The 12,724-nt window shown below is 37.4% G+C and overlaps 1 protein-coding gene across 7 annotated transcripts in view; it reads right to left on the reverse strand.

Annotated features, from left to right (window-relative positions):
* Window positions 1-12,724, reverse strand: part of Vcan (versican) — an 87,719-nt gene that overhangs the window by 45,087 nt on the left and 29,908 nt on the right. For 3 of the 7 annotated variants that reach the window (NM_001134474.1, NM_001081249.1, XM_011244470.2), the window contains exons 6-7: window positions 11,810-12,103; window positions 2,523-5,402 (exon numbers count right to left, since the gene is read on the reverse strand). In NM_001134474.1, coding sequence (NP_001127946.1) covers window positions 2,523-5,402; window positions 11,810-12,103 — 3,174 coding nt within the window. Of the gene's footprint in view, window positions 1-2,042; window positions 2,500-2,522; window positions 5,403-9,552; window positions 12,104-12,724 lie in introns of those variants that run through there. The other 4 variants (NM_001134475.1, NM_019389.2, XM_011244471.3 and 1 more) reach the window with 3 other exon arrangements.

Below are 12,724 nucleotides of genomic sequence, written 5' to 3' on the forward strand. Positions count from 1 at the left end.
ATGTTTTGTTTCATGGTATTTCATAAAAGTCAAGCTTTATATCACTCTCTGAGTGCAGCAGAAATTATAAATGCTGTGGTTTGATGTAGCCTGGGTGGCATTTTCACTCACTTGGGTGCAGAGTAAATGTGAAGGTAAATTTGATTTGGGTGAATAGGTTTATACAACAGTATGCATGCACCAAGGATTTTTCCAGTATGGAAATATAAAAAGTTTCACTTTCCATGGTTCCTCATTAACACACCTGCCTTAGAACTTAAATGAACATCTGTGTTAATGTTTTCATGGGTAAAGTTCAATATACTAGTTCACAAAATTAGGTTATTGTTAGAAAACTAGCAACATCTGCTAAATGAGTAGTGGGGTCTGAGTAAATCTTGTCGACCTCTGAAAATAACAAACAATGCTGTCATATTTTAAGAAGAATCTGTATCTAAAACACAAAAAAAAACAGATGAAAGAGAGACTGCGCCTGTGTTCCGTGCCCCTACCAACATGTACATACTGCAAACATGCCTGATGGAAATGGCCAGATAGTTCACGGTTTTCTCAGAATGGTCATATGTTCTAGAAGTGGGGGAAAGAAGCCAACTCTGCAGGTTCAGCTGCATGAAGACCACAATGTACCTATAAAGACACGCCTCTGCATAAACTATTACAGCCTCAGACTTTGCAGACCCTCCATTTGAACTCCTGTTTATAAACACGCTGGTTCTGCTTTTCACCTGATGGTTGCCATCACTTGGTGCCACTTGGTGGCATCACTTGGTGGCACTTGGTCAGGAGGAAAGATGTGGTCAAGTGTCAGGCCTTTTCCATTTTGTAATTTAAACACCCTAAGCTGAATGTACATCTTACCATCCACAGGAGTTGTTAGGTGCCTTATATTTCCAGTTCCATACTATTTGATACAACTCAGTAGTACATCACTAACAACACAATAAGATAAACTTTGAAGACATAGACTTAATTGGTATGAACTTCTCAGATTCAGAAATCAAAGGCTGATCCCAATCCCCTCTCCTCTGTATTCCCCACCCCTCACCCCACAGTTACAGTTTTATGTTTCTTTTATCGCTAACTAACAGCAATTCCAACTTCTACTTCTTGGTAACATTTCCATTTCCAATTACAGTTTCAAGAGAGATGTCAAAGCAATGTAGAAGACAGGAAACCTTTTATGATTTACAAAATACTGCACCAGTAGCAAAAGAAAAAAAAATCATGTTTTATTCCTAGCCTCTAAAAATCTATGCTGAGAAGAGGAGACCTATGCTGAGGAGACAAATGCAGGGTTGTGTGATTTGGGGGAAAGAAAATTTTGGGGAAAATGAGCAAATAAAAGCCATGAAGTTTCTGTGTACAACACTGGATACCAATTGAATTGGAGGTACAGGTACTTTTTAACAGCTGGACTCCTGATAACCCTGATGAAAGAGCATTTGTCTTCTGAGTGACACCCAGCAGAGCGTGTTTCCAATACCAAGAAAGAAACTGATAAGCAAGCATGCTTCCCACAAGGCTTCTTAGAGCCAAGCACAGAAAAATGGACATTAATTCATTTAATTCTTATATTAAAATTTGAACCAAATGATTTGATAAAACCAGTAGACTTAAGCTCTAAATTTAAAAGACACAAAGAAATGTGAAACAGCCCATCATGTATGTATGTGCTATGCATTCTCAACTCGGCGTTTTGCGTTTAGCATGATGGTGCACTGTTGGTTTTCAGAAAGAACAAGACATGTTTGATAATGATAACTAAAAGTATTAGGCAATTAAAATAAAAAGCTTTTAGAGGAGACAATGAAATCACAATAAAAACATCATGGCCTGCCTTTTAGAAAGGCGAGGTCGTGTCCACAAATTCGCCTTCTAAAGTTGTTAATGATTCCAAGCAACTCCTAGGGCTTAGCTAGATTGTACTTGGTTCTAAACAACAAAAGCTACATTAAAACACACACACAAACACACACACACACACAAACACACAAAGTTAATATCTTATAACTGTTAAATTTGAATTAAAGTAGACCTATTACCCATTCCACAACTTATGTGTAAGCCTGCAAAATCCTGGAAGAGAAAAAAACAAACCTTTAGAGATAGTTCGGTCAACCCTAGGGATATGCAAAATCATTTAACTGTCTACATTGTGAGTGCTGAAGGTTAATGGTTGCAGACCAATGGAATGTTAGCACCATCTAGTGCTACACGTGAGTAGTAATGTATGGAAGACACGGAAATTAAAACATTTTGTTCTACACGCTCTGAAGGGATGTAACAATGATGAAGTGGTTGTATTAGATGACAAAGCAGGGCTTCTTGCAACTTTCAAAATAAAATTGTACCTAATACTCTTGCAAACTGTTTAACATATCCTTCCAATTCTTGTACTGATGCAGGAAGCTAACATACTTTTGACACTCCAGTTATTCTTATCATCTAATGGCAGCATTTGGTATGATGGACATTTTAACTTTCAAGAGAAAATGCTGATTGCCTTGAAAGCAAAGACTTACCTGTCTTGTTTTCTCTGACCTCAATAATATAAACATTTATGTCAGGGTGGAACTTGGTCCCTGCTGCAGGTGTTGAAGTAGACAACTCTTGAGTTTTGGAGGTTGTTTTTCTTTCCACAACTGATGGTCTTGTTGGCTGTGTTACAGGAGGTTTTGAGGTCATGTGATCAATATCAGATTCTGTTTTCATGGCTACGATATCAATGAGAGTTGTCACAGGGTGCTGTGTTACAGATTCTCCAGGAAGTATGTCACCTGTTGTTTTCTCACTGGACTCTTCCTCAAAGACACGTTGTTCCTCAGTGAATGATGAAGACGGACTCAAGGGTGGCGTTCTGTGAAGGCTGTCGATGGCAGTAAAGACACTGATATCACTTGGAGTTGTTGGAAATTTTGGGAGCTCGGTGGCTCTGGGTTCAAATAACCCTGAGCCTAAATCTGTATAATCTAAGGATGCCTTTTTTCCTTCCTCAGTAGTTTCTTCCATAAGCTGTGTGACATGAGTCTGGAAAGGCCTCAAAGTTGATGCAAATTCTGTTGGACTACTACCTTCTGCTTCATAAATTACTTCTGGCTCTGTACTTGAAACCACTGTTGGCCTAATGGTTGACATCAGTGTTACCATTGTATCCATTTCCACTTCCTGGTCTGTTATTGCACCAGGTGGATAAGATGTGCCAACTGGAGTTGTTTCTAAACCTGGGACTCTTTCAGAACCTGTCATCAATCTGCCTTCAGAGGGAGTATATGTTGACCCCTCCCCCTCTTCAAATGCTGTTGTCTCCTTGGCCATAACTGCAGTAGAACTGAAAGTAGGAAATGGGCTCCCTGGAGTTTGTGGTTCTTCCTGGGTTTCTCCCTGTGAAACTCCTGTTGTCCTCAAAGCTCCAGGAGACATGGTTGCTTCTAGATGAGTCTGTTCAAGGATATCTTGATCAGATTTGCCTAGAATCTCATCTTCTAGTGAAACAGAAGTTTCCAACACACTCCATTCTGTCTTGGGAATTATAGAAAGAGGACTAGTATGGGATATGTCTACATAAGTAGTGGGCTCCTGCGTGCTACTATAATTAACAAATGCCAATTCTTCTACATCGGAGGTGTGGACAAATGGGGGGCCAGTAAATAGTGGCTTGGAGGCTTCTATATCTTCACCCAAAGCACTCCCTTCCGCAGTTGCATTGATGACCTGGTCTTCTGTGCTTGTGGTGGGCAGAAACCTGTCTCCAGTTGTAGGCTCTCCTGAAGCTGACTTTTCTGCACTGCCAATTGATGTAGATGTATGAAAGGTGACTGTCAATTCTCCAGATGCTAAATCTTCTTCAGAAACCTTTTCTAATGGTTTTGGAGTACCATCTGGGAAAAGAGTGTATTCACCTCCTCCATCTGTGAAACTTGGGATTTCTTTATCTTTTCCATTTATTCCTATAGTACTAAGTGGGACAGGAGGCAATTTTGTAAAGCCTGCATGTTCTGTTGAGGGTAAAGGCTTTGAAGTTGAATTATCTTCATCCCCTGGCCATTTTGATACTGTGACCACTTCCACATTTAAAGTACTGTGGGTCAAATGAACTCTTGTAACATCTTTGTCAGACTTTGTAACATCTGTTTCTAATCTAGTCAGGGTTGTCATTTCTTCCACATCTCTTGCTTCTGTTGGCTTCACAGTTAACTTCTCAATTGTCAATGCAGGGGAAACAGATTCTGTCCTTTCCACTGAGGACTCTGAGGAAGATGTAGAGAGAGGCATTCCAGAGAAGACTTCTTCTGTTTTACCTATAAATGGATCTTTAGTGACCTTTTCTGGTATTTCATCAACTGTGTACGGATCTTTTTTTAACTCTGGTCTTGGTGTTTCTGTCCTCTCTCTTCCTTGTGTCACATCTGTTTGTAATGATGGATAAATAACTGTGGATATTCCCTCTACTGATGTTGTGTCACCAGAATATGGAAGTAATTCTACTTCTGTAAGATGCTGTGATGGGAAGGTAGTTGTAGGCTGTGATTGACCAAACTCATCTTCAGTCACCTTACCATTAGTTTTGGGTTCTTTCTCTTTATCTATCAGTGATCTATCTGTGCCAAGCATGGTTATTGTTGATGTTGAAATGGACTCTAAGTCCCCTAGCTGTGAGTAGGTAGTGTCTTCTGATGTTTTTGATACTGTGATGACTTCGGGGATTTGGCTAAAGACCCGAGTGCTCTGATCAGATCTAACTGTCAGTGTTCTGTCTTCTCTATCATCTTCTCTCAAGGTGAATCCATAGTGACTTGTGGTTGCCAATTCAGGACTGGCGCTTACCGTTGGCATTTCAGTCGTGTGTTCCAGGGTCACTTCTGTGGATTCATATGGTGTTTTGTTTTTTTCTGGCAATTCCTTGAGAGAAATATGATTTGTGATTTCCATGGATGTTACTAAGGGGCCCACTTCTATTTGTTCAATCTGTGAAACTGATTCATGTGTTTGCGTATCCTCTGTAATTACAGCCTGTGAGCCAGTAGCATGTTGGGAGATGACAGTTGTACTTCGGAGTTCCTCCTCCTTAATTTCAGATATGTCTGGCATTCCAAGTGGCCCTGACCCAGAAGCCAAGGAGTCATTCAGATCCCAAGAGTTGATGGTATTCCGAGTAGTTGTGGGTGATTCCATGGCTAATCTGCCTGTGATAGCCTGAGAATAGACTACAGATTTCTGTTCAGAATTGACTATATTTCCTGCAGGAGGGAAGTGTGTGGTAAAAATAGGTAATTCGGTGGCTAATGGAATGACTGGTGTAGCTCTGTCAGGTACCATGTGTGGTTCTTTGGATAAACTGGGTGATGAAGTTTCTGCGAGGATATTCATTTCGATGGTGGTTGCCTCTGATATATTCTGTTTAGCTAGAAAGATAATTTCAAAGAGTTAATTAGACAAGTTATTTATAAGGGGTTGCACGACCAGTGAGTGCTTAAGTGTGGCTCTGTATTTTTAATTGGACCCAAGTGATCTGTGATATGAAGAAGCCTAAAACCTAAACTCGAATTAACAAAAAAGAGGATAATTGATCAAGTCATAAACTTGTAAGTTGTTTTGTATTGTTAAGTGTTATATTTGATCGTGTAAATAATTGCTTTCACAAAAAATGAACATTTATGTGTTTTAAGATAAGCAAATACCAAAAAGTAATTAATGCCAAATTTTCATAGATGGTTCTCTGTAATGAGCTACAGTAGTGAGAAGGAGAACTTGACTTGTTATCTGGAGACTAAGAGCCCCTGCTCCTAGTTTCTTCAAATATTGCCTTCTTTTCAAGCTGCATAGTGCCTCAGGGGAGAGAGAGTGTTTCAGACTGCAAAACAACAAAAAGCCACATCAAATGGAACCAAGTAACACACAAATCATGACACTGTCCATATGAGTAGATTTTCACATACAGGATATTAAAGTTGTAATACCCATTCTTCATTTGTTTCCAGGTGTTGGACATTTGTCTTCATCTTTCTTTCAACTCTGTAGACTTGGTGCAGCCAGATTACATGTCTGGCAGAGGCTGGTTGGCATTCGAGGTAGTTCTACTGCTTGCTGAGTATCTACACAATGTGTTTGGCTTATTCCAGGTCTTTGTTTCAGTCTTTAGCATGAAACACAAGTGCATAGGAAGTAAAGCAACTACATGATAGGTTTTCAGCCTATAACTATGAGCCTTGATCACTAGGGAGTGAAAGTAGCCTTGTCATTGTAAAATGTTACATGACAGTGACTCCACATTTATGGAGATTGGCTAGCTTAAGGAAATTTAAGTTGTATAGGAAAGTGACAATGCTATAGGCAGAAGACCCTCTCCACACAGAGCAAATGAAGCAGTTTAGCATACAAAGATTGTATTTCCTAAAAGAATCAGTGCCTTCTAAAAACCAAAAATCATTTGCTAGTGACTATACAAGGAAAGGTCCTAAGAAAACACACAGCTACCATCTTGCTACATTGTGTATGTGTAACATCCTTATTTCAGTATTGCTGGTCCTCTCTACTAGAAATGGTTACATCACTAGACTTTAAAAACTTTGTATCTTACCCAAAAAGAATTGTTAATAAACAAAATTGGGTGCCTGTTGGCTTCATCTGTTCTGTCAAAACTTTATGATACAATGATGGGATTTTATTCTAAATCAGAATGTGGCATTATACGTTCCAATTTGTGTGGAGGAGTTGCTAAAATTTATTATTAGGTATTGATAATCTTAAAAAAAATTAAAAGTCCAAGATCATAAGTTGTCTAGTGAAACTGTGTGCCCATGTATGCTTGTGTTATTACTATAACACTACTTCTTTACAAATCCATCACCTCACTACTTATTATTTTATATTTAAAAAGAAATTTTCACTGGGCAGTAGTGGCACACGCCTTTAATCCTAGCACTTGGGAGGCAGAGGCAGGCAGATTTCTGAGTTCAAGGCCAGCCTGGTCTACAGAGTTCCAAGACAGCCAGGGCTACACAGAGAAACGCTGTCTCAAAAAACCAAACCAAACCAAACCAAACCAAACCAAGAAAAAAAAAAAAGAAAGGAAAAAAAAGAAGAAAAAACCCAAAAAACAAAAAAACAAGCAAAACAAAACAAAACAAAAAAAGAAATTTTCCAAAAAGAATACCCTGACCTTGAAAAGTGTGTTAAATAATTTTTTCTCCTCTTGCAAAAACAAAAACAAAACAAAACAAAACAAAACAAAACAAAACAAAACAACCCAATCTGCTTCTGCATTTATTTCCTGGAACAAATATTGGTCAAGTTTGATTGACACGAACAACTTAAAGATCTGAAATGTGTCTGACTATTTTTCTTTAATTCAATTCTCTATCCTCTGAAATTCCATCACTGTTACCTCACTTAACTTCCAGATTTCATGTTTGTCTTATAACTGCATTCTTTAAGGAAACAGTAAAAAAATATATATGGAGAAAGTTTCCATGGAAACATAACACAAACACTTAGACACCTTTATATAAGAGAAAATACAATCATATTATTATTAATAACAACAGAATGGTAATTTTACTTTTTCCCCTTTGAGCATTTTTCATGGCTGGCGAAATTAACTCAGAAGAAGGCGACATTGCATTGGAGCAAAGTGACAGCCTGGATCAGGTCCTTCTGCTCAACTTAACAACTCTCTATAATTCCATGAAAATATTTTTACAGTGTTTTAAAAGTGGACTCATATTTTTAAAAATTAAATAAGCACATGTCATTGTCAATTATGACTCTGACTTTCTGTTGCTCTCCTCTAGCCTGTTGCATGGTAAGTTGATAGCAGCAAGTCTCGGGAAGAAATGTCTTACAAAGCCAGGATTTATGTGACTTTATTTTCAGGGGAAAAAGAAGGGTTTAATAATTTAGAGCTCTGTTTAAGAAAGTCTGCTTACAATTAAGTTAATTAATTCTATGACTTGGAATGGAAAACCTCAGACTTCCTTTTGGGGTTGGGTGGCTTTTTTCGTCAACCTAACAGCTGATTTCCATCAAAACTCAGTGTATCTGATAATATGTGCCATTTGTTTGAGCCATTCTGAAAAAGGAAATGGTGTTTTTAAAACACCGTCTACAAAGAAATGTCCTAAGAATGAATAAATTCCATGGCATTATTCTAATGACGACTAGTATAAGGAGGAGAATACAATTCTATGTCATTATAAAAGCGCCCTCCCTTAGTTTTAGTCACATTGGACACTCGGCTTTTGGAAATTTTTTTCTCAATGCTATTATTGAGGAAGCCAACAAAAATCAGCATGCTTCCTTTCCCACAAAGACTCACTCCCAATCTTTGCAGCTGTCTGCCATACAGATGTTTTGCATCAACATGCTTACAGTGGTTTATATCCTATGGGCTATCCTTACTGGGCTTCTGTTGTGAGACGTGAGGCAGATTTTCCTAACAAAATATAAAACCTGTATTAGCAGCCTAATGACTGATTTAACTCTTATACTGTTCTGTCTACATTTTGGATACTTGAGGGTCACATCTGAGGAACCTGTTTCTATCGGTACAGTGGGGTTAGAATTAGAACTATCATTTTAAGGTTTGATGAGAGAGTGGATGGTAATTAAGTCCAATTCAGTAAACAGGAAACATTTTAAAATACAAAGTAAGGAAACATTACAGTTTGTGGCTAATGGCTCATAATTGTTTAGGGCACAAAAAAAGGGTAATGAGGTGATCAGAGATTTGAAGAATAAACTAATTATAAACATGAAAAATAGATACTAAAGTACATGAAGTGCTGGGAGCCAACTAAGGCTGCTCTAATTCCAAACATAATCAGAGGACGAAGGGTGGAGAAACAAGGATTGGAAAACCAGATCAAACAGTAAATAGAAGTTTAGACACATACGTTGTCATCAATGGAATTGTTGCAGATGGAGAAGATGCAGAGACAAACAAAATCTGTGTTCAGTAAAGATGTTGCTCTTTAAATTGATCAACAAATTTGAAAAATAGTTAAAAATAGTTAAGATTCTAATGTTCAAACTTTGATGAAAAAGAAGCTAGGAACAAGGGCTAAATATGAATTTAGGCGTCTCCTGGAGATCTTTAATGACACGTATTATGAAATTTTCAGAAGTCTTCAATAATTTTTGATTCACTTAAATCTGAAGCTATTTCACATGGACTTTTATTTTTATTAGATATTTTCTTCATTTACATTTCAAATGCTATCCCCTAAAGTCCCCTATACCCTCCCTCTGCCCTGCTCCCCAACCCACCAACTCCCATTTCCTGGCCCTGGCCCTGGCATTCCACTGTACTGGGCCATATCACATGGACATTTAAAGCTTTGAACTGCAATCTTTTAGCAACGCCTCCCTTTTAAAAATATGAAAAAGTGGGCAGTTTCATCACAAGATTATGGTCACTGAGGTTATTTTTCAGATGCATTTAGTTGCCTCATTTTCAAATTTATTTAACCAGGTAATTCCATTCTGTGCACATTAGCTGATATTGTAAATGCACTATGAACTACCTTTAAAAGGAAGAGGTCATTAGAACAAGATAAGATTTGGAATGTTTATTCACGGTGTGGCCTAAAAATACACTTTCTATGTTTGCCAAAGGTAAATGATTTACAGCATGCATTTATCTCTTGCTTTTCAATTTATCAAGACAACTGCACATCACTGACATCACTTTAGGAACGGCAGATAAGGCCATGCTTAGTCACCACTGGACTATGTGGCAAAGCTGGACATCAGTCATACTATTTGGAAATCATTTAAAGTCTTTATGGATTCCCGTATTAAAAGAACCCCTGCAAAATGCAATAGAAAGTAAAGGAAGCTGTTGGCTCTGCCACATTCTTAACTTCTTATGTGCTGAATGAATTGGGACTTATAGTCTTAAGGAGGGATGTAATGAACTAGAATCTTGACTTCAGGTTACACGGGCACAGGATGTATTTTACTCCAAAAGACTATACATTTAAATGACTATAAAAAGAATTTTTTTAAAAAAAAGAATAAATATAAACCACTTGTGTAAGTTAAATTTAATGAGGTCAATATTTGAAACCTAAGGACCTTGCTATGTTATGTACCCATATGAACTCATTTACATAGACAACCTAAAGCCTGCCGGGATCAACTCTTTAATAATATTCTCTATGGCTACAGAAAACCTTGGGTTTCCATATGCTATTTAATTTTCTCTGTTGTTAATTTTATACAGCACAGGAAAATTTTATGAAGATAGTCAGGCTAACCACTCTATTCAGCCTTCCTTTAACTTTTTCTGTCTCATCTCCTTCTCACCACCAACCCAAGCCTGTTCCTTCCTTAAGTTAGTAACTTAATGTAAAAGTCATCCTATAAACCAATTGACTTGAATATCACTAATGAGAAATTTGGAATAAATGAATATACATGCTATATGTGTATACATGTATATATGACTATATTTAGGATAAGATTTTTCATTATTATTATTGTCTTTCTGAAAAAAAAAAAAACAAAAAACAAAACCTATGGAAGACTTTGTTGTTTCAAGGCCTGAGAAGAAACCTTTCTCTAGGACTTTTTATGAACAGGCCAGCTTGAATTAAGTTAATACACAACATATGGCTATAACCCTCAGAAAATCAAGTGTAAAGTGGAGATTTAGGCAGAGGCAGCCTAGCAGGGAGACGGAAGTCTGTGATATGATACTTTTCCATGCTTCTATTAGCTCATGGATCCAATATCTTTTCCAACACACTGTTTACCTACATATCTGTCTTTTTTCCTGCTGAAAAAAATTCCTGCATAGCTCACTTTAGAAACTAATAAATAACAAACTAGTACATTTTCAAGCTATTTTAATTACCCATTGATCTAACAAAAGGAATTAGAAAGCTGGTTTAAAAGACTTCATGTGTTACATTGGCTTTTCATTGTTCTGATACTCGATGTCAGACTTGGCCTCTGTTGCTAAAGTATGGAGGCATTTGTTAGCTAACATCTTACCGATCCTAAAGTACATATTACAATAAAATATTGACTAGTTATTAGTTTAGTTAAGCACTCTACAACTATAAAACTGTATGTGACTAATATTTTAAAATAATTTAAGAATGTCTAATATATATATATACATATATATATATGTAATGAATGCTACCTAAAATTAATTTTACAAGGCAAATCTAACTGAGCATAGCCAATTCATGCAAGGAGGCTGTATTGTACTTTAATTAATTCAAAGCAAGATTAATCGCCAAAAGGCGCCTATTCTATTACTTGAAACAAAATGAGATATGTGAATCGTATTATTTGATAGTATGATGCATTTTTAGGTAGGAATTGAACACAATCATTATTAATTTCAGCACAAATACTCACCTGCAATGACTTAAGCTTAAATTGTCTCCTTTTTATAATAAGAATCATATCAAAAAATAAAACAGGATTCAAAGGTTTAACTCAGCTGCTGTTGTCTTAACATTGTTATATTAAGAGTGAAATTGCATTGAAAGGCTTCAATTAATAAGAAATTTCAATTCAGGGTGTGTTCTGTGATTTTTGGAATTCTGGGGTGCAGTTAAGACCCCACTCTGACGTTGTTATCTCCCCACCTCCCAAAAAAAATCCCACTTGCCAAACTCCCTACTGTGTTAACCATAATGGTGGTATTAAGTCTGTTTGTGTCACTGCACTGTAGGTCCTCCATGCACTTAGTACAGAATACAGAATCCATCCCGACATCCACTGGAACCTCAGTGGGTATATATTTGCTGCAGCTTTTTAATCTGTATTTTTAAAAGAGATATCAAACACTTACGTTTAAAGCAGTAGGCATCAAATCTGCTATCAGGGAGAGGGAAGCATGTCTGGTTCTCAAAACGATACAGGGTTCTCACCCCAAGTAGACCTCCTCCACACTGGGCCCTGGCCACAGTCACAGGGTGCCGCACGCTGGCATCCGACAGCCAGCCGTAATCGCATTGGTCAAAGCCATTTCTCCAAGCTGCCTGAAGTTCTCCAACAGTCGCCAGCCTCGCATCCCTGCTTGTACACTCTGCTTCGGCCTCCTCGAAGGTGAACTTACTGGGAGCAGTGATGTGGAACACATCGCCTGCAAGAGGAGGAGGAAAAGGGCTTAGGTCGACACCTCATTCTCTCCCAGATTTGATAAATGCTGAGGGAAGACGTGATACTTCTTACAGTGAGGAGGCAGCTGCTTATGCGGTAGAGCAAACAGTCACATATTTATTTTGAGAAAACTATTATTACCATATAATAAAACTATATACCATAATAGTTTAATTATTTATAAGTGTTTGTGTATGTATGCGTATGAATATGTGTGCATGTTTACACACACAGATATACATATGTGTATATATATACATATGCATATACATATATGTGTGTGTATATATATATATACATACACACACACACACACACACACAAACACATATATATATATCCCAAAAAGTTGATGGAGCATTCATTTGCTAATAAAGTTTGAGAAATCATTTTAAAACAAACAAATCTTTCCAAGTGATTATTCAACATGCTGTGAGAAAATTCTAAAACCAAACAGTAGTTCTCTGACTATTCTTTTCCCACATATTACTACAACCCGTACAGATTAATCTTGTTGATCAAACAACTAGATAAGAAACATCCCTAGGAATTTAATGTGGGAAAGGATAGAAGCAGTAGAAATGAAAGGATTCTTAGTCTACCT

Source organism: Mus musculus, chromosome 13 (genome assembly GCF_000001635.26).
Source record: "Mus musculus strain C57BL/6J chromosome 13, GRCm38.p6 C57BL/6J".
NCBI lineage: Eukaryota > Metazoa > Chordata > Mammalia > Rodentia > Muridae > Mus > Mus musculus.